This window comes from Dendrobates tinctorius, unplaced genomic scaffold (genome assembly GCF_039654945.1).
Source record: "Dendrobates tinctorius isolate UK_male_01 unplaced genomic scaffold, ASM3965494v1 ptg000138l, whole genome shotgun sequence".
Taxonomy (NCBI): domain Eukaryota; kingdom Metazoa; phylum Chordata; class Amphibia; order Anura; family Dendrobatidae; genus Dendrobates; species Dendrobates tinctorius.
The window spans coordinates 17544724-17566590 of record NW_027361806.1 but is presented as its reverse complement, the minus strand read 5'-3'; the positions used below and the strand labels follow the sequence as shown (position 1 = coordinate 17566590).

Here is a 21867-nt window from a genome sequence, read left to right as displayed (position 1 = left end):
AGATGAGTGGGAGCAGGGCATTAGGGGCAGCACAGATGAGTGGGTTCAGGACATTAGGAGCAGCACAGATGAGTGGGTTCAGGACATTAGGGGCAGCACAGATGAGTGGGTTCAGGACATTAGGGGCAGCACAGATGAGTGGGTGCAGGACATTAGGGGCAGCACAGATGAGTGGGAGCAGGGCATTAGGGGCAGCACAGATGAGTGGCTGCCGGTCACTGGTCTGGTCACTGAGGGGCAGTGCAGCTGCAGCAGAGCAGGCAGGGGAGGTGCAGAGCCCCGTCACGTGACCTGGAGGCTGCGGCAGCTTCGGCTGATAATCTGGAGGCTGCAGAGCGCTGTGTGCGAGTCCGGGCACCCCAGGAATTCACAAGCTGAGAGCAGCCATGGCGGGGGCCATCATAGAGAACATGAGCACCAAGAAGCTGTGCCTGATGGGGGGCATACTGCTTGTCTTCCAAGTGCTGGCATTCCTGGTCGGGGGTCTGATCGGTGAGTTCTGCGCTCCAAAACTTTTCTCCTTGTTCCTGCAGCCTCCGTGCTCCCTCCCTGCACCCCAGTCCTCCTCCCCGGGGATCCCCTGTCCGGAGACGCTGATCTTATTCCCCCTGGCTCTGATTACTGGGGTGTAGCACTTTCTGGTCGCCCCGTCTCCAATTATTTCTTGGTCACAAAAGGGTTAAGGTACTTGGTCAAAGTTCGGGCACTTTCTAAACTTGCAGGGGTTAACCCAAATAATTAGTTTGGGATTTTATAGGGGACCAAAGTGTCCCCCACCCGCTTCTTCCTCTACTCCCCCACCCCCCAAACTCCTCCCTGACCAGCCATTGTTGTGAGATCTACACCCCAGGAGGAGAGGTTCCAGCAGAAGCCTCCACTTTCTGGGGTCTGGACTTTAGAGGGGTCTTCCTGCACTTGTCATCTAGATTACTTTGCATCTTTCTTTTGGTGTTTTCTTTTCTTCTCCCTGGTAGAGAGATTAATAACACATCCATGTTTGTACTTGTTACGTTTTCTTTAAAACTCTCATAAATATTGTAAAATTACAATTGCTAAGAGAAAAATCCAGTTAATGTTTGTTTAATGTTACAAAATGACCCCAAACTGCCAATTTCTTGTAAAGATGTCAGCATGATCTCTGTATATAAGCGTTATGATAATGGGAGAGTGACATATTTTTTTTTTTTTTTTTTTTTTACAGCGATTTATATAAATTTTATGATCGCTTTAAAAAAAATAAAATTGTTGACCTTTCCTCAGACCTCTGAAAAATGTTGCAAACTTCCATCAACATGGGAGAGTCACAGGCGCTAACCAGACCTTCTTTAACACAAACATTAAATAACTTTTTTTTTTTTGACTTCCTAATTGTCATCCTCCATAACCAGGGTAAATCGTGTCCTCCCAGCCGCCTTCCCAAGGAGCATAGTATCAATCACTGCACTTCACACAGGAAGCCCATTCGCTACACTCCACAAGCTTTATGTGAAATCAGGAGATTATTTCGCCTGTCCCTGAGGCCAAACATGGATCACAGAAAAAAAAAAAAAATCTTCCAACTTTGTAGCTTCAACTAATTTTAAACCACCTTATGCCAGAGGTGTAGACGGTCACAGCAGTGCTGGTTCAGTTGTGCTTTTTACATGTACAGAATATTTCTATAATTATGATTTGTTTTTTCTTTTTCATAACTTACTGTAAAAATCACTTTAGCTTTTTTTTTTTTTATCTTGCTGCTGTAATTGATGAGGGCTCAGCAACTTTCCCTTTGGACCTCATGCACGTGGCTTTAGTGTGGATCTACTGATCCATAATATGATTCCCTTTCATTGCTTTGTTCCTGTGTTGTTATAGCTTTTTTTTTTTTTCCTTTTCCTGGAAGCTTGCACTCTTGCATCACTTATAGAAGTTTTTTTTCTGTAAAAGCTCTGTTTTATAGGAGGAAAATGGAGTGCATTTGGTAGCATAGGTCTATAGTATGGATGCATAGGGACAGCTATGGGCATACAGCCATGTTGTACAGGGCAACATTAAACCTTTGCTCTAACAAATCAGGGTGATGTAGCTGGTGTATATGACTGTGCATCCATAATATTATCTAGTAATGTAAACAATCAGCCTGGGTTTGGTTGCTGTGAATGATCAGAAATGCATCAATCTATAGGAATTTTCTATACTGTAGCCCTTTTCTTTGGGGGGGGGGATAATTTGCCCCCACTGTATGTGCTCCCTGCTGACCCTATATTGTTCATGCTCCCCTTTTCGGTTAATGCTTGGCTGGTGATTCACGTTGACTCAAAAAAATGTGAAACTTCATACCAAAACCTTGCATCTTTAGCATGTGCTACATAGTATCAAAAGCAAAGACTGACTCTTGCATTCTTGTGCTTCATAGCTGGGACCTTTCTTGTTTGATATAGATATATTTGGCTTGTGTTCTTTGCATAATTCTTTTTGCATCTGTTCTTTCTCTTTGGTTTACATCAATGGCAGCGGAGGGGAATTTAGCTCTGGGATTTTGGAAAGAGAATTCTGTGTGTGCCAGAACTGACCTTTGGGCTACGGTCTCACTATCCGTATTTGTAAGCCAAAATCAGGTGAGGAACAAAGAGAGAAAGGTATAATAGAAACATGTAATCACTTCTGCCTTTTTGACCCACAATTGGTTTTATTTTACAAATACTTACCGTATGTGAAATGCTGATAGTGTGACCGTAGCCATAAAAATCTGAGGAGGACAGAAGACACGCTAGGTCAGGACTGCATGGCTGCTTCCAGAAGTGTTTGCTGGAATTTTCTGTTACCTTCCCAGAAAAATCCTAAAGAATAGATTTAAGAGGCTCCCAAGTCAGATGAAGCTCTGGCATGTGGTGGAATGAAGCTCCATTCACAGCCTGGGGCAGAAGCGAGAATTAAAAGCAGCAGGAAACAAAAATGGCTGTTTACTGAAAACTTTACATAAGCGGATGCTTCAAAGAAAAGAAACAAAGTATGAAAGAACATAAGGTTTTCTGGAGCTTTGATATTGATGGCTATCCTTCAAGGGAATTTGTCACCAGGTTTTTGTTGCCTCACCTGAAAACAATTCTATACATAACAAAAAGGCAATGGTATTTACCAGCCGAGGTCACAAAGCAAAATGCCCCAACAGGATGCAGCAGACCCTCCCCCCTACTAAAGGAGGTAATAAAGGTGCAAAATACTGATGACACAACCACTATAGCTTACCAATCCATGGACGGGGTGACTGCCTTGTATTACATACCTGGTCAAAATTGTTGGCACCCCTCGTTTAATGACAGAAAACCTTCAAGCACGAGACAACTGGAGCAGTTTGCTCTTGAGGAGTGGCCAAAATACCTGTCGAGAGGAGCAGAAGTCTCACTGACAGTTACAGGAATCGATTAATTGTGCAACAAAATATTAAGTTAAGGGAACCATCATTTCTGTCCAGGCCGATTTCATGAGTTTTATTTTTTTTTAAATTCTGTGGAAGCCTGGCTGAGAAGCAATGTCTGACTTTCATTTGTTAATTTTCATAGATTTTTGATTTATTACTTTTGTCAGATTCAAGTTATTTCTGTCATTAAACGAGGGGTACCAACAATTTTGACCACGTGTGTAAGGATTGCAGACAGATGAAGCTTGCAGTAGGGCGCAAGTCACACACATGTATAGCACAGTGCCCAGCCAACAGCCTGTTACACTACTGCTACTATTCAATTAGACGGGCAGCTTGGCACTACTAGTGCATCACAGAGATGCAAGCCCATAGTTTACAAGAGCACCATTGATGGGTCTGAAAGCACTCTGTAAAGATAAAATGTGCAATATTCTTGTACATAGGGAGCAGTATTATAGTAGTTATATTCTTTTACATAGGGAGCAGTATTATAGTAGTTATATTCTTGTACATAGGAGCAGTATTATAGTAGTTATATTCTTGTACATGGGGCAGTATTATAGTAGTTATATTCTTGTACATAGGGGGCAGTATTATAGTAGTTATATTCTTGTACATAGGGGCAGTATTATAGTAGTTATATTCTTTTACATAGGGAGCAGTATTATAGTAGTTATATTCTTGTACATAGGGGGCAGTATTATAGTAGTTATATTCTTGTACATAGGGGGCAGTATTATAGTAGTTATATTCTTGTACATAGGGGGCAGTATTATAGTAGTTATATTATTGTACATAGGGGGCAGTATTATAGTAGTTATATTCTTGTACATAGGAGGAGCAGTATTATAGTAGTTAAATTCTTGTACATAGGAGGAGCAGTATTATAGTAGTTACAGTGCCTACAAGTAGTATTCAACCCCCTGCAGATTTAGCAGGTTTGATAAGATACAAATAAGTTAGAGCCTTCAAACTTCACACAAGAGCAGGATTTATTAACGGATGCATAAATCTTACAAACCAAAAAGTTATGTTGCTCAGTTAAATTTTAATAAATTTTAAACATACAAGTGTGGGTCAATTATTATTTAACCCCTAGGTTTAATATTTTGTGGAATAACCCTTGTTTGCAATTACAGCTAATAATCGTCTTTTATAAGACCTGATCAGGCCGGCACAGGTCTCTGGAGTTATCTTGGCCCACTCCTCCATGCAGATCTTCTCCAAGTTATCTAGGTTCTTTGGGTGTCTCATGTGGACTTTAATCTTGAGCTCCTTCCACAAGTTTTCAATTGGGTTAAGGTCAGGAGACTGACTAGGCCACTCCAACACCTTGATTTTTTGCCTCTTGAACCAGGCCTTGGTTTTCTTGGCTGTGTGCTTTGGGTCGTTGTCTTGTTGGAAGATGAAATGACGACCCATCTTAAGATCCTTGATGGAGGAGCGGAGGTTCTTGGCCAAAATCTCCAGGTAGGCCGTGCTATCCATTTTCCCATGGATGCGGACCAGATGGCCAGGCCCCTTGGCTGAGAAACAGCCCCACAGCATGATGCTGCCACCACCATGCTTGACTGTAGGGATGGTATTCTTGGGGTTGTATGCAGTGCCATCCAGTCTCCAAACGTCACGTGTGTGGTTGGCACCAAAGTTCTCGATCTTGGTCTCATCAGACCAGAGAACCTTGAACCAGGCTGTCTCAGAGTCCTCCAAGTGATCATGAGCAAACTGTAGACGAGCCTTGACATGACGCTTTGAAAGTAAAGGTACCTTACGGGCTCGTCTGGAACGGAGACCATTGCGGTGGAGTACGTTACTTATGGTATTAACTGAAACCAATGTCCCCACTGCCATGAGATCTTCCCGGAGCTCCTTCCTTGTTGTCCTTGGGTTAGCCTTGACTCTTCGGACAAGCCTGGCCTCGGCACGGGAGGAAACTTTCAAAGGCTGTCCAGGCCGTGGAAGGCTAACAGTAGTTCCATAAGCCTTCCACTTCCGGATGATGCTCCCAACAGTGGAGACAGGTAGGCCCAACTCCTTGGAAAGGGTTTTGTACCTCTTGCCAGCCTTGTGACCCTCCACGATCTTGTCTCTGATGGCCTTGGAATGCTCCTTTGTCTTTCCCATGTTGACCATGTATGAGTGCTGTTCACAAGTTTGGGGGGGGTCTTAAATAGTCAGAAAAGGCTGGAAAAAGAGATTATTAATCCAAACATGTGAAGCTCATTGTTCTTTGTGCCTGAAATACTTCTTAATACTTTAGGGGAACCAAACAGAATTCTGGTGGTTTGAGGGGTTGAATAATAAATGACCCTCTGAATAAACTTTTCACAATTTAAAAAAAAATTAAACAAAGAAATAACATTCTTTTTTGCTGCAGTGCATTTCACACTTCCAGGCTGATCTACGGTCCAAATGTCACAATGCCAAGTTAATTCCGAATGTGTAAACCTGCTAAATCTGCAGGGGGTTGAATACTACTTGTAGGCACTGTATATTCTTGTACATAGGGGGCAGTATTATAGTAGTTATATTCTTGTACATAGGAGCAGTATTATAGTAGTTATATTCTTGTACATAGGGGGCAGTATTATAGTAGTTATATTCTTGTACATAGGGGCAGTATTATATTAGTTATATTTTTATACATAGGAGCAGTATTATAGTAGTTATAGTCTTGTACATAGGGAGCAGTATTATAGTAGTTATATTCCTGTACATAGGGAGCAGTATTATAGTAGTTATATTCTTTTACATAGGGAGCAGTATTATAGTAGTTATATTCTTTTACATAGGGAGCAGTATTATAGTAGTTATATTCTTGTACATAGGGAGCAGTATTATAGTAGTTATATTCTTGTACATAGGAGCAGTATTATAGTAGTTATATTCTTGTACATAGGGGGCAGTATTATAGTAGTTATATTCTTGTACATAGGGGGCAGTATTATAGTAGTTATATTTTTATACATAGGAGCAGTATTATAGTAGTTATAGTCTTGTACATAGGGAGCAGTATTATAGTAGTTATATTCCTGTACATAGGGAGCAGTATTATAGTAGTTATATTCTTTTACATAGGGATCAGTATTATGGTAGTTATATTCTTTTACATAGGGAGCAGTATTATGGTAGTTATATTCTTGTACATAGGGAGCAGTATTATAGTAGTTATATTCTTGTACATAGGGAGCAGTATTATAGTAGTTATATTCTTGTACATAGGAGCAGTATTATAGTAGTTATATTCTTGTACATAGGGAGCAGTATTATAGTAGTTAGGGAGCAGTATTATAGTAGTTATATTCTTTTACATAGGGATCAGTATTATGGTAGTTATATTCTTTTACATAGGGAGCAGTATTATGGTAGTTATATTCTTGTACATAGGGAGCAGTATTATAGTAGTTATATTCTTGTACATAGGAGCAGTATTATAGTAGTTATATTCTTGTACATAGGGGCAGTATTATAGTAGTTATATTCTTTTACATAGGGAGCAGTATTATAGTAGTTAGGGAGCAGTATTATAGTAGTTATATTCTTGTACATAGGGAGCAGTATTATAGTAGTTATATTCTTTTACATAGGGAGCAGTATTATAGTAGTTATATTCTTGTACATAGGGGGCAGTATTATAGTAGTTATATTCTTGTACATAGGGAGCAGTATTATAGTAGTTATATTCTTTTACATAGGGGCAGTATTATAGTAATTATATTCTTGTATATAGGGGCAGTATTATAGTAGTTATATTCTTGTACATAGGGACAGTATTATAGTAGTTATATTCTTGTGCATAGGAGCAGTATTATAGTAGTTATATTCTTGTACATAGGAGCAGTATTATAGTAGTTATATTCTTGTACATAGGGGGCAGTATTATAGTAGTTATATTCTTGTACATAGGGGGCATGTGACGCTTCAGGGGTTTTGGCAGCGTCCGAGAATGGACCCTCTGGGTCACGGAACTGAGGCCCCCGGGACGAGCGCACCAGGTGGAACCGACCCCTATACAGGGACCGTTAGGGGCAGGCCCGCGGGGTTCAGACACCGCAACAGCTGGAACCAAGAGGGACGGCTCGAGGGACTGGAGTGACTACTGGCTGGAGAGGATTACTACGGAACGGGACTCCGTGAGGGAAGGCAACGCGGACGACTGACAGGCAGTGGGCAGGAGTACAGGACAAGCACTGAGCAGACACTGGAGGATGGAACAGAGACAGGGAACCGGGGAACGTAGACAGTGGAACCCGGACAGATAGGACAGAAGACGGGCAGGAGGACAGGACGACTACCAGTGGCAGAGACAGCAAGACTGGGACTAGGAAAGACCTGTAGACAAGCTATAGGCGGCCAAATTAAAGCAGGAAGTCACACAATAATCAGGCGTCCTCCCCTTATGGGAGACTCCTGATATATCCCCTGCCGGCAGGTGATTGGCAGACCGCTAATTGGCTGCCGCCCACCGCAGGGTTAAACAAGCTGACGGCCGCGCGCCCACGACCTACTGCGCATGTGCGGGCCAGCAGCCGTCAGGAGACCAGGGAGGCGGGGTGAGCAGGAGGAGAGGGGAGGCGCGCAAGAGCCGGATAGAGAAGGAGGAGGCGGCACGCGACGGGACTGGTAAGTAATAGCCGCGGGGCGACCCGGTGTTAGGGGAACGGCAGCGGGCACGACCGCTGTCGTTACAGGGCAGTATTATAGTAGTTATATTCTTGTACATAGGGGGCAGTATTATAGTAGTTATATTCTTGTACATAGGGGGCAGTGTTATAGTAGTTATATTCTTGTACATAGGGGGCAGTGTTATAGTAGTTATATTCTTGTACATAGGGGGCAGTATTATAGCAGTTATATTACTGTACATAGGGGCAGTGTTATAGCAGTTATATTCTTGTACATAGGGGGCAGTATTATAGTAGTTATATTCTTGTACATAGGGGGCAGTGTTATAGCAGTTATGTTCTTGCACATCAGAGCGTTGATATCTTTCTGTGACGGTCGCGGTGGCATTAGATAGTTTGTGTAACGCTTTGTTCATGTGTCTGGTTGGCCTGGAGATAGAATGATTACATGTCTGTGAATGTTGAAGCCTTTATGTTTCGCATACCTTCTGCGTTAGAAAGCCTCGAGTTTAACGTTAGTTTTTTTGTAAATCGGTCAGTAAATACTGACCTTTATAATATGAGTAGTAATAGAGAAAAATTAAAACATATAACTTAGTCCTCTTTTACACTTATGATTGTTACGATGACCCTTCTTTAACCCCTTACGCCAATACGTCTTTTAACTGAACTGAGATATAAGAGAATATCCTCCCCATACAGGTAACAATGCAGTAATGCCGAGATCAGGGCTCTTACACCTGTCCTGATAGAGCGCAGGTGCCATAATCTGCTTGTGCTCCATTCATTGAGTATGAAACTGCCGAGAAGGCACGGCACAGCACTCGGCTATTTCAGGCAGTCCTATAGACAATGAATGAAGTGGAGACCGAGTATGTGCACCTGAGCTACAGTGAGGACAGCAATGCCGAGTCTTGGGGCCCCAGCGGCCAGATCCCGGCGATCAAGTTACTTTCCAAAAAAAAAAAAAAGTCAATAGGATTGAGTAACTTTTTATTGGTTCGCGTCCTCCCTTTCCCTCTATATAACTGGTGGCATCTATTACTATTTCCTGTGTGATTATTTCCCGAAAACCTCACAACCCTCAGCATGTCCCGCACCCTACATGTCCAGGCGTGTTGTGACTATTATAGCTCATCCCTCATGATTTTGCCAGTGGATCTTACATTTCTGTGCCATGAGATCTGAGTTTCTCCCTTTTGATGTGCGGAGGTTCCAGTTTTTCATGGAATGCTCTTTTATGTGGAGCGAGGAGGCGCTGACCTGTTTCCTGGGCTGGGTGCACAAGTTAGGACCTGCGCCTTGCTGATCCCTGATCTGTGCAGGAGCTGAACATGTGCACAACCCCAAAGCATGAGATCGAGTCATTAATGTCCCAGAATAAAGTATCCGATGGCTGGAGAGCTGGCATTACCGCCCTCTATGGAAGGTTCGGTTATAACTCTGCCCTGACTAAAGTTACTTTTATATAAAGGGGAAAGTGTGATGGCTGCTAAGATCTGGATCTCGGCTCCTCCAGATCTGGAGTATAAGGGTCCTGTAGGCCGAGGTCTGGGGTTCCGTATGTAGGGCTGATTTAGGAGGTCACTGCCAGTACTACATGGTGACATTGAAATCTTAGTGTCGCTCAGCAACATCACAGGATTCCTTATAGTGTCACATTGTTTCCTTCCGAGTCACAAATGTTTCATTTTCAGTTGCGTTTTTCTTCTCTTGTTCCACAAAATCACAGTTCTAATAAAACCATTGCACAAATGTTTTTTTTGTTTGTTTGTTTTTGTTTTTTTGTTGTTGTGTAATCTGTCTGAGCATTTTATCGCCATGTACCCATAGCTTAAAGTGAGGTTTATAAAATCAAGGGCCCAAGGTAGGGGTAAAGAAAGCAAAAAAAAAAATAAAACCCTACAAATTTGAGACCTCTGTGTTTTACCTCGCATGGCAGCCCACCTGGGGATTACCTGTAAGCCTTAAGTTCAGACCCCACTAAGAAGTTCAAGCAGAAAAATCCCTTTAAGAAGCTGTGTGAGAATCCTGCATACAGCAGCTCAAGACTCTGCTTTGTGGATAGAAGTCAGCTAAACCCTCCACTTTCACTGTGGGCAGCTGACGGTCTCCCATGTGTGAAGCGCTTTCCTGATTCTCTCTGGCAGCTAGATTGGGCATGCCAAAATTCAACATGCCCAATCTTTCCCTCTCCATCCTCCTGCAGATAAGTTTCCACCACATTTGTGTGTTCTTAATAGGGAGAAGGAAATCTGCCTCTGCCTGTTTCTTCCTTGAGAACCCAACATTTACTGCTGAGGTGAAATCTTGCGGGCCCCCATTATACTCGATGACATTTATCATCTTTATGGCCACCATACCTTCACATCCTGGTACATCCCCCACAAAAAAAGGTTTACTGTAAAGATCCTTTTATACAAATGCTCATTCTCTACGATCTGCCCTTGTAACTTCGCAGTGATCACCGGTGGGTCAGTGACGAGCGCTCGTTAGCGGTTTTCCCCGCTCTGTAAGTGAGCTGGACATGTTTATTTTTCCCATACCGCTGCTTAGTGTAATGAAGCATTGCCCATTGTGCCGGGCCGAGCCGCTTACACACAGGAGGGGGTAATTGGGCATAAAGCGGACTGGACGGATGATTCTCACCATATCTGTTCCCTTGACATTCAGCAATTAATTGGTGCAGACAATAAGTGACAGACTCTGAATAGACGTTGCTTTTAATGCCAGCCCCCGGAGCGCTCGCCTATTAAACATGTCCTGACTGTATTCAGATCTGAACTGTTGGAAGAAATCCATAAAAAGTTTGGGAAAATCTGTAATTTGTTTCTGAAACTTTCGTACTTTTTGTTGATGACCATTTTAGAAGAATGGGCTCTGTGCTTATCTCCATTAATCACATACTGTATATATAATTTAATTTACAAACTGATATAGTTAAAGAGAAAATGGGGGTGGTAGCTTTATTTATCTGGCGTGATAACCTCCATACATATTTTCTCTGGCTCCCCAGGCAGTTCGGTGACTGTCAGTCTGCGCTCTCCTATTCCTCTGTTGTGCTATGTTATCCAAGAGAAGACACAGTTGGGTCCATATATATTTGGACAGAGACAACATTTTTCTAATTTTGGAGTTGATTTGAGGTGTGGTGCTTGCATTTGGAATGTTTTGCTGTGAAGGAAACATGCGGTCAAAGGAGCTCTCCATGCAGGTGAAACAAGCCATCCTTAAGCTGCAAAAACAGAAAAAACTCATCCGAGAAATTGCTACAACATTAGGAATTGCAAAATCTACAGTTTGGTATATCCTGAGAAAGAAAGAAAGCACTGGTGAACTCATCAATGCAAAAAGACCTGAGTGCCCACGGAAGACAACAGTGGTGGATGATCGCAGAATAATCTCCATGGTGAAGAGAAACCCCTTCACAACAGCCAACCAAGTGACCAACACTCTCCAGGAGGTAGGCGTATCAATATCCAAATCTACCATAAAGAGAAGACTGCATGAAAGTAAATACAGAGGGTTCACTGCACGGTGCAAGCCACTCATAAGCACCAAGACTCAAAAGGCTAGACTGGACTTTGCTAAAAAAGCCAGCACAGTTCTGGAAGAAAATTCTTTGGACAGATGAAGCCAAGATCAACCTCTACCAGAATGATGGAAAGAGAAAAGTATGGCGAAGGCGTGGTACAGCTCATGATCCAAAGCATACCACATCATCTGTAAGACACGGCAGAGGCAGTGTGATGGCTTGGGCATGCATGGCTGCCAGTGGCACTGGGTCACTAGTGTTTATTGATGTGACACAGGACAGAAGCAGCCGAATGAATTCTGAGGTATTCAGAGCCATACTGTGTGCTCAGATCCAGCCAAATGCAGCCAAACTGATTGGTCGTCGTTTCATACTACAGATGGACAATGACCCAAAACATAAAGCCAAAGCAACCCAGGAGTTTATTAAAGCAAAGAAGTGGAATATTCTTGAATGGCCAAGTCAGTCACCTGATCTCAACCCAATTGAGCATGCATTTCACTTGTTAAAGACTAAACTTCAGACAGAAAGGCCCACAAACAAACAGCAACTGAAAACCACCGCAGTGAAGGCCTGGCAGAGCATCAAAAAGGAGGAAACGCAGCATCTGGTAATGTCCATGAGTTCAAGACTTCAGGCAGTCATTGCCAACAAAGGGTTTTCAACCAAGTACTAGAAAGGAACATTTTATTTACAATAATTTAATCTGTCCAATTACTTTTGGTCCCTTTTAAAAACAGGGTGGCACATGTTAAGGAGCTGAAACTCCTAAACCCTTCATCCAATTTTAATGTGGATACCCTCAAATGAAAGCTGAAAGTCTGAACTTCAACTGCATCTGAATTGTTTTGTTTAAAATTCATTGTGGTAATGTCTAGAACCAAAATTAGAAAAATGTTGTCTCTGTCCAAATATATCTGGACCTAACTGTATGTGCCGTGTACAGGTCTCCAATCTGTCCAGCAACACTACAAGTGTCAGCATGCCATGCCACTCTGCAGCTTTCGGTGAAGGGCGTACATAGAAAATATGGGGCCCCTTAGCAGAAGTTCTAATTGGGGCTGTCTCCACCCAACAAAAAAAAATATATATTTGGTGGGACACAGAAGAGCATCTCACAACATTTCAGATTCCCCTTTCATTGCACCATAAGGTATGATGTCAACATAATTGCCCCACAAACTCCGTGATACCCCCACAGTGAATTCCTCCACTCACCAGTATGATAACACTAGTGTACCCCACCTCAACTGCCCAGGTAAAGTATTGTGACAACCAATACAGTGTGATCCCCCACACTGCCCTCCGTGCAGTATAATGGGCCGATATACAGTATAATGGCCCCCACCCAAACATTCACACTGTATAATTGCTTGCATATAGTAGAATGGCCCCTGCATAGTCCTCCAAATATTATAGTGGCCTCCACGTAGTAGTATGGCCACCGTAATGTAATTGCTAAGAATATACACTGCTCAAAAAATAAAGGAACACTTAAACAACAGAATATAACTAAAAGTAAATCAAAACTTCTGTGAAATCAAACTGTCCACTTAGGAAGCAACACTGATTGCCAATCAACTTCACATGCTGTTGTGCAATTGGAATAGGCAACAGATGGAAATTATTGGCAATTATCAAGACATCTTCAATAAAGGAGTGGTTCTGCAGGTGGGGACCACAGACCACATCTCTGTATCAATGCTTTCTGGATGATGTTTTGGTCACTTTTGAATGTTGGTTGTGCTTTCACACTCGTGGTAGCATGAGACGGACTCTAAAACCCACACAAGTGGCTCAGGTAGTGCAGCTCATCCAGGATGGAACATCAGTGCGAGCTGTGGCAAGAAGGTTTGCTGTGTCTGTCAGCGTAGTGTCCAGAGGTACAACCAGGAGACGTGGAGGGGGCCATAGGAGGGAAACAACCCAGCAGCAGGACTGTTATCTCCGCCTTTGTGCAAGGAGGAACAGGAGGAGCACTGCCAGAGCCCTGCAAAATGACCTCCAGCAGGCCACAAATGTGCATATGTCTGCACAAACGGTTAGAAACCGACTCCATGAGGATGGTCTGAGTGCCTGACGTCCACAGATGGGGGTTGTGCTCACATCCCAACTTCGTGCAGGACACTTGGCACAAAACACCAGGATTAGCAAATTCGCCACTGGCGCCCTGTGCTCTTCACAGATGAAAGCAGGTTCACACTGAGCATGTGACAAAGTCTGGAGACGCTGTGGAGAGTGATCTGCTGTCTGCACCATCCTTCAGCATGACCGGTTTGGCAGTGGGTCAGTAATGGTGTGGGGTGGCATTTCTTTGGCATTCCATGTGCTCGCCAGAGGTAGCCTGACTGCCATTAGGTACCGAGATGAGATCCTCAGACCCCTTGTGAGACCATATGCTGGTGCGGTTGGCCCTGGGTTCCTCCTAATGCAGGACAATGCCAGACCTCATGTGGCTGGAGTGTCAGCAGTTCCTGCAAGATGAAGGCAATGAAACTATGGACTGGCCCACCTGTTCCCCGGACCTGAATCCGATTGAGCACATCTGGGACATCATGTCTCGCTCCATCCACCAATGTCACGTTGCACCACAGACTGTCCAGGAGTTGGCGGATGCTTTAGTCCAGGTCTGGGAGGAGATCCCTCAGGAGACCATCCGCCGCCTCATCAGGAGCATGTCCAGGCATTGTAGGGAGGTCATACAGGCACGTGGAGGCCACACACACTACTGAGCATCATTTTGACTTGTTTTAAGGACATTACATTCCACTTTAATTTTGTGTGACTCCAAATCCAGGCCTCCATTGGTTAATAAATTTGATTTCCGTTGATGTTTGTGTGATTTTTGTTGTCAGCACACTCAACTTTGTACAGAACAAAGAATTCTATGAGAATATTTCATTCATTCAGATCTAGGATGTGTTATTTGAATGCTCCCTTTATTTTTTTGAGCAGTGTGTATAATATATACTTTCAACTGTATCTGCATCCAGGAGGCTGATACAGTTGAATGCGCGATGATGGGCAGGCTGGACCTGGTGCTGAGACTGAGGTTCCCTGGCCCCATAGCAGCCTGTGGCCTGTAGTAGCCAAGCTGCAGTTATCCACTGACTGCAGGCCTTTGGTTGGCGGGTGCACAGTCTGTCCCTCTGTGTTAACCTTGTATTTTTGTTTTTCTCCCTAAGATCAGATTATGTACCATTAACCCTTTACTACTTGGTTGGACAGAACTCTAAAACCTTAATGTTATAATTAAGTTGCATGTCTGCACCAGGGTAATGCCATCTCTATAATGGGAGAGATAAATAATAATAACCTTATCTAGCACCATGGCTTCCATGGTCTGTACATGAAGAGGTTACATACAAAATACAAATATAGATTACAGTATTCATACGAACAATGACAGATTGGTACAGAGGGGAGAGGACCTGGCCCCTGCAGGCTTACATTCTACAGGATGATGGGGAAGGGAGACTGTATGTTGGGGGTTGCAGTAGCTCCAATGGTGTTGAGGTGGCAGCGGTATCATTGCAGGTTGTAGCTTTCTTGAAGAGATGGTTTTTCAGGTTCCGTCTGAAGAGTCCGGGGTCCGAATGTTGTGGATAATCGGACGTGTTGAAGCACAGAATTCCAGAGGACGGGAAATATTCGGGAGAAGTCTTGGAGGTGATTGGGTGAGGAACGTTCAAGTTTGGAGGAGAAAAGGAGTTCTTGGGAGGTCCAGAGATGACGTGATGGGAGATTTATACAGAGGAGAAAAATTATGGATGGCTTTGTAGGTCAGTGTTAGTAATTTGAACCGTATTTGTGCGGGAATTTGGAGCCAATGAACGGATTTGCAGAGGGAAGAAGTGGAGGAGTATTGAGGAGAAAGATTAACTAGTCAGGTATCTGAGTTAAGGACGGACTGGAGAGGTGCGAGAGTGTTAGCAGTAAGGACACAGAGGAGGATGTTGCAGTAGTCGAGGCGGGAGATAAGGGCACATAAAAGCATTTTAGTAGGTGGAGGATAAGACGGACTCTGGAAATATTTTTGAGCTGGAGGCGACAAGAGGTGGCGAGAGCTTGGATGTGTGAAGGATATTGCAGAGTCAAGGGTTACTCCAAGGCAGGGGAAAGCGTGATGTCATTTCTTGTAATCAGCTAGAGAAGATACCTGAGATGAAGGAAAGATAATTAGTTCAGATCTGTCCACATTGAGCTTGAGGAAGTGAGAGGAGAAGGAGGATATGGCTGATAGACACTCTGGGATTCTGCACAGCAGAGAGGCGACATCTGGGCCAGAGAGGTAGATCTGAGTGTCATCAGCGTATAGATGGTACTGGGAACCATAGGACTCTGAGTTGTCCCAGGCCAAGGGTATAGATGGAGAAGAGTAGGGGTCCTAGAACAGAGCCTTGAGGGACACCAACAGAGAGAGGGCAAGCTGAGGAGGTGTTGTGCATGTGGGAGACTCTCTAAATGTGAGGTTGGAAAGGTATGAGGAGATCCAGGTTAGGGCAAGGTCTTTGACACCAAAGGAAGAGAGGATCTGTAGTAGGAGGCGGTGTTCAATTGTGTCAAAAGCAGAGGAGTATAGAGGATTGTCAGTTAACATTGGCTGTAAGTCGTTAGTAATTTTGATCAGAGCAGTTTCAGTTGAATGATGGGGACGGAAACCAAATTGTGGATTGTTCTTTGACAATGTATTACCCTATACCCGACTGATCTAGTTCCCACCACTTCATCAGAGTACATAGCCATGAGTGTGTTGGTTGTTTTTTTTTAAATTTTTTATATATATAATATATATATAATATTTATTATCTCCTTTTGTAAGGTAGCGCTTGTTCATGTTGGGGACAATCTCTTGGCAGCCGATTAACCAGGTCCGGCATGGGTTTTTCAACATAAACAGTCCATGCGGTTTATTAATCAGCATAAACCATATACTGCAACAGGCTTATATCCAGCAACAGAAAGTTCATGCTAGAGGTCCGCTCTTCTCAGACCTGTGGTCACACAGGCGGTGCAATGTTCAGCAATCAGGCTCTATAACCTCACAGTTACTTCCCCCTGTCCGGGGTTACCTCTTAGTTGCTTCTCACTCCGGACGTCCATTCCCTCCTGGGAACTATCACACACGCTGGCCATTATACACAGGCCTCCCCGGGTCAGCGGCCTCCGCACGTGCTCTTCAGGAAGGCAGAACATCTTCCAGCACGTCGGCTGGGACCTTTCCATATAGACCAATCAGGTCCAGGCACACTCTCTCATGTGACCTACCCTGGTCACCTTATATGGTCCGTAGCCATGCCCACCGGATCACATGGCTATGACCTCATTGCAGGTCCTATTTCAGACACCCAGCCATACACACATACAGGCTTACTATGGGCGTTTTAGACACACGCCCCTGGGTGAGTTTGTAGGTGACTGGTCACACCCGTCTCACCAGCCACCTGGAAGCTCTCCCTGATACACTGTAACAAAAACCTCAGCAGTACCTCTGCTCATCAACACACATTCAAGCTTCCATCCCAGGGCGGGTACATAACGGTCATTTACTATCCTATCTCCATTACCACAATGGATATGCCTGTGTGCATGACCCATACAGCGCCCCCTAGCTGTCACAGCGGTCACTGCACCACTATATATATATATATATATATATATATTTACCGTACTCTGGGTATCCACATCAGCATTCGGCGATCTTCTATTCCCAGGAGAAGCTTTTATCCATCAGACTACGAAAACCTTTTAGCACTTGTGCCGCCTCATATGACCAGCGCAAAGTGTTTGTTTTATGTCTGTCATTTAACACCAGAGCCATAAAAGTGCAGGCAACTAACTTTATTGTGTATACAGCCCTAAAATGGTATGGTAGATACATCGATGGTACCCTCATTATTTGGAGGGGGGATGTGTCTGCCATGCCAGACTTTATCCATTACATTAATTTTAATCATTATAACATCAAATTTACTTATAAACATGATTTAAAAAATATCTTTTTTTGGATTTGGATCTCACAGGCAATAGTCAGGCTATTGTCTCAACAAAAACGCATCACAAACCGCTGTGCGGTAACACTATATTACATGCCAAAAGTAGCCATAGTAAGCATACCATTAAATCAGTGCCAGTAGGAGAATTCAAAAGAATTAAACGGAATTGTAGTGCTGAACAGCAACTTGAGGAGGAATTTAGGCATGTGCCCAAAAAACTCAGCAATTGTAGTTATCCAAATTGGATGATTGATAGGGCGAAAAATATTAAGAATAAAAATCGCAAAGATCTCATTTCGTCCTCAGAAAATTAAGTGATAAATAATAGAGCAAATAAACCATATATTTGCTTTCAGTATAGTCCGCAGTTCTCTAAACTAAAACAGATTGTTAATAAATTTCTACCGATCTTATTTGAAGATGAAAAATTGGCTACTATTTTAAAAGATGGAATTAATGTAGTATCGCATAGAGCACCAACTATTGGTAGCAAAATATCACCTAGTGAGTTCACTACTAATAAGACAAATACTTCCAATACTTGGCTGAGTTGTACGGGATTTTATAAATGTGGTAGCAACTATTGCAAAACATGTAAGCATGCGTATGTTACAAAAAAAATTTCTGTTGCACATAGTTTAGGTAGTTTTGATATCAAGAATTACATTAATTGTAACACCTCTAATGTTATTTATAAAATAGATTGTGGGCTATGCAAATTAAGTTATGTTGGATGTACCTCTAGGAAGCTTAAAAATAGGGTTAGAGAACATCTATATGATATCACTAGTCAGAATCGGGGGGGGGGGTTCTGCCGCGTCTAAACATTTCATAGAAAAACATGCTTGCAGTGTCACTCATTTTCAGGTGTCAGGAATTGAACGGGTTACTATGCCTAAACGAGGTGGAGACTCCAAACGGCGTCTCCTTACCCGTGAGGCATATTGGATTCATCGATTAAATACTCGTTATCCAGTGGTTTTAAACAAGTGATATGATCTCATGCTACATTATTAAATGTTTTATTTATGTGTGTATGTATTTGCTTTGGTTTTAATCTCTTGTGATAACTGGATTTTTGGATTTATAATGTGATTTTTATGGACATTTTCATTGGTGCATATAATCTATTTAATGAACCATGCATAGTTGATTTATGTGGCTTGAGAAAGATCGTTTGATCAAAACGCGTTGCCTTACTATGCCATGTTACTTGTCCACATGAGAACATGCTACGATTTTAACAAGATGAAATAAAGAAAGTATATTTTATGGAGCTGGAACTTCCTCTTCCTTCCATACAGCCCTAAAATGCATAGACCGCAGGGCGTCCTCTAACTATAAAATCGTTTTAGTTTTTGTGAATCTGATACTCATGGCTTTATACAAACTAAGGGGCTTTTCTATAAGTAGGGATTCAATTTGGGATCAATAATTTTGGGAGATGCGGTTACCATTGTGTTTAAACATACGATATTCTGGGTAATTCTAAATCCAAAAGATTGTATCCATTGTGTGTATTGTAAGAGCAAAAACTCTTACTGTTTCTCTTATTCATTCTCGTCTCGACTATTGTAACTCTCTTCTAATCGGTCTCCCTCTTACCAAACTCTCCCCCCTCCAATCTGTCTTGAATGTTGCAGCCAGGATCATATTCCTCACCAATCGTTACCGATGCCTCTACCTTGTGCCAGTCCTTACACTGGCTACCCATCCACTCCAGAATCCATTACAAACTTATTACCCTCACCCACAAAGCCCTCCATGGCTCAGCACCACCCTACATCTCCTCCCTTGTTTCAGTATACCACCCTACCCGCGCCCTCCGTTCTGCTGATGACCTGAGGTTAGCATCCTCAATCTGAACCTCCCACTCCCGTCTTCAAGACTTTACACGTGCTGCGCCAATTCTTTGGAATGCACTTCCCAGGTCAATACGATTAGTCCCCAATCCCCACAGTTTTAAGCGTGCCCTGAAAATGCATTTATTCAGACTGGCCTACCACCCCAACACATTAACCTAATCTATCCCTGGGTGGCACAGTCAAAAGTTTTACCATAACCAGGTTCCCCGCATCATGTTCCCACATGCTTTATGCATCCATTAGCCCTCTGTGTCTGTACTGTTACACACTTAACATTATGGCTGGTCCATACAATCAGGGCAACTGTTACCACCCACCTTTCGTGTCTACCTCTTTCCTCATAGACTGTAAGCTTGCGAGCAGGGCCCTCACTCCTCTTGGTATCTGTTGTGATCTATGTGATTATTGTTATGCTGTAATGTCTATTGTCTGTACAAATCCCCTCTGAAATGTAAAGTGCTGCGGAATATGTCGACGCTATAGAAATAAAATTTATTATTATCTAAAGAGGTTGTACAAGATTAGAAAAAAAAAATAGCATGGCACCTTACTTCTAAGAACAGCGCTCCACCTGTGCACAGGCTATATGTGGTACTGCAGACCAGCCAGTGTGGGTGAGCTGTAATATCAGGCACAACCCATAGACGGATGTGGGGTAGCTTCTGAAATAAAGTAGCCATGTTTTTTCTTCTTGTTCTTTTTCACCTTTCCTGTTTTCTCACCCCCCCCCCCCCCCATCCCCCCTTGCGTGGAGCATTGTCTCGTTGAGACACCCAAGATCGGCAGTCGCCTGCAAACCTTGGGACAGCACTGGAAAGCCTCTCTACAACACTGGGGTGTTCAACATCCGTAATGGCCACCCACCTCCATGGTGTGACGTTGCTGTGCTGTCTATAATGGCATCGCTACATGGCCTTTAAAGGGACTTTCCCGCAACTAATTTTCCTAGCAAAAGTCCTGGAAATGATGTTAAGTCTTAAATAAATTCCAATACATAAAATTTTAATCAATAGTTATATTTTCTTTCCACATTGTCAGCAAACCAATCTGTGCGAACTCCGGTCCGAACCTTTCTTCTTGCAGCTGCCAATATAATTCCTTCTTATCTTTATAAGAAATCTGCAGAGTTTCCGCTCGTTCCCTAAGCGGGTAGGAGGCCTTTTCTACTGACTGCAGTGGATAGAGGGTCACTATGCAGAGACCTCCAGTGCTGAGTGAGCGCTTGGCTCATTAGGTGGACATGCACATTGCTATAAACTGTGAACACCAGGTGGCGCCGTGCGATGTAAGTTGGGTTGGGGCCAGATGGTGATTTTTCGCCGTGATACAAGTTGCACAGCCAAAGCTTGCACTGTGCAGGTCAATGGAGGCTGCACTGCGACCGTGAGGGCACTGATGAGCAATCTTCAGAAAGTCAGAACCATTTGAATTTTTTATTTCCTTTGCACCTTACTTGTCTCTTGTCTTGCTTGCTCCATTTATCTGCGTTATGCTGCAATCAGCATTTGCACAGAGCAAGTCACCGGTCATTGCTGACGTTTCCATCTATCCCCAGCCTAAATGTCACAGCTCTTCGCTGGATCTTTCTTCTTCATGATGTGACCAGTTGATCTAATATTTAATATTTTGCTCTTTTCAGCTCCAAAGCCGACGACCTCTGCCGACTTCCTAGCTGTAAAGTGTGTTGATATACGGAAAGGTAGTCACGGCGCCCCCAAGTGGCTGATTCCATGGGGGAGGGATCGCTGTGCCAGCATCCGAGGCTTCGATGAGGAGGCCAGTCAACAGATCCACGCCAATGACATAGTGTTCTCGGTGCACATTCCCTTCCAAGGCCAAGAGATGAGTCCCTGGTTCCAGTTCATGCTCATCATCCTGCAGCTGGACATTGCCTTCAAGCTGAATAATTACATCGGTAAGTGCTGGCGGGAGATGTGTCCGTGTATTGGCCTCCATGTGCCCTCCCTGGCTTGTGCTGGCCACTGTCAGTTATACAAGTGACAGCACCACCCCCCTCTAGTAATGGCCGCTTTAGGTATATACCCAAACCTCCATAGTCCCTGGCATGTGCCACTGTCTACGTCTCCTGGCTTCCATTGCAGATCCCACAGAGTATTTTACCCAACTTTTTCTGGCTCCTATCTAGCAAAATTGCATCATGGCGGACTCCTGTGTTGCTTTCTAACTGCATAGATGAGAAACTCAGAAAACTGGGCAATAAGCCCTGAGTTGTAATATGCTTCTTATAGGGTAATGAAGAATGAGAGTATTCGGACATCGCAGAGGGTGAAACCCCCTGTATGAGCCGGGACGGGTGGATTTATTAGATTTGTCATTGGAGTGAAAATGTAGTGTTGTATGGTGACCGTCGGCCTTGTGATTAAAGGGCGAGTGTCCCGGCCTTACACTGCTTACCCCAGTGATGTATTTGCCAGGGTGGGCT

The 21867-nt window shown here is 43.4% G+C and overlaps 1 protein-coding gene across 1 annotated transcript in view; it reads left to right on the top strand.

The window, feature by feature from the left end:
- The first annotated feature begins 226 nt into the window (after window positions 1-226).
- WLS (Wnt ligand secretion mediator) overlaps window positions 227-21867 on the top strand; it is a 31105-nt gene continuing 9464 nt past the window's right edge. Inside the window, exons 1-2 of the mRNA XM_073544758.1 lie at window positions 227-492; window positions 21064-21339. Coding sequence (XP_073400859.1) covers window positions 387-492; window positions 21064-21339 — 382 coding nt within the window. The 5' untranslated portion in view covers window positions 227-386. The remainder of the gene's footprint in view (window positions 493-21063; window positions 21340-21867) is intronic.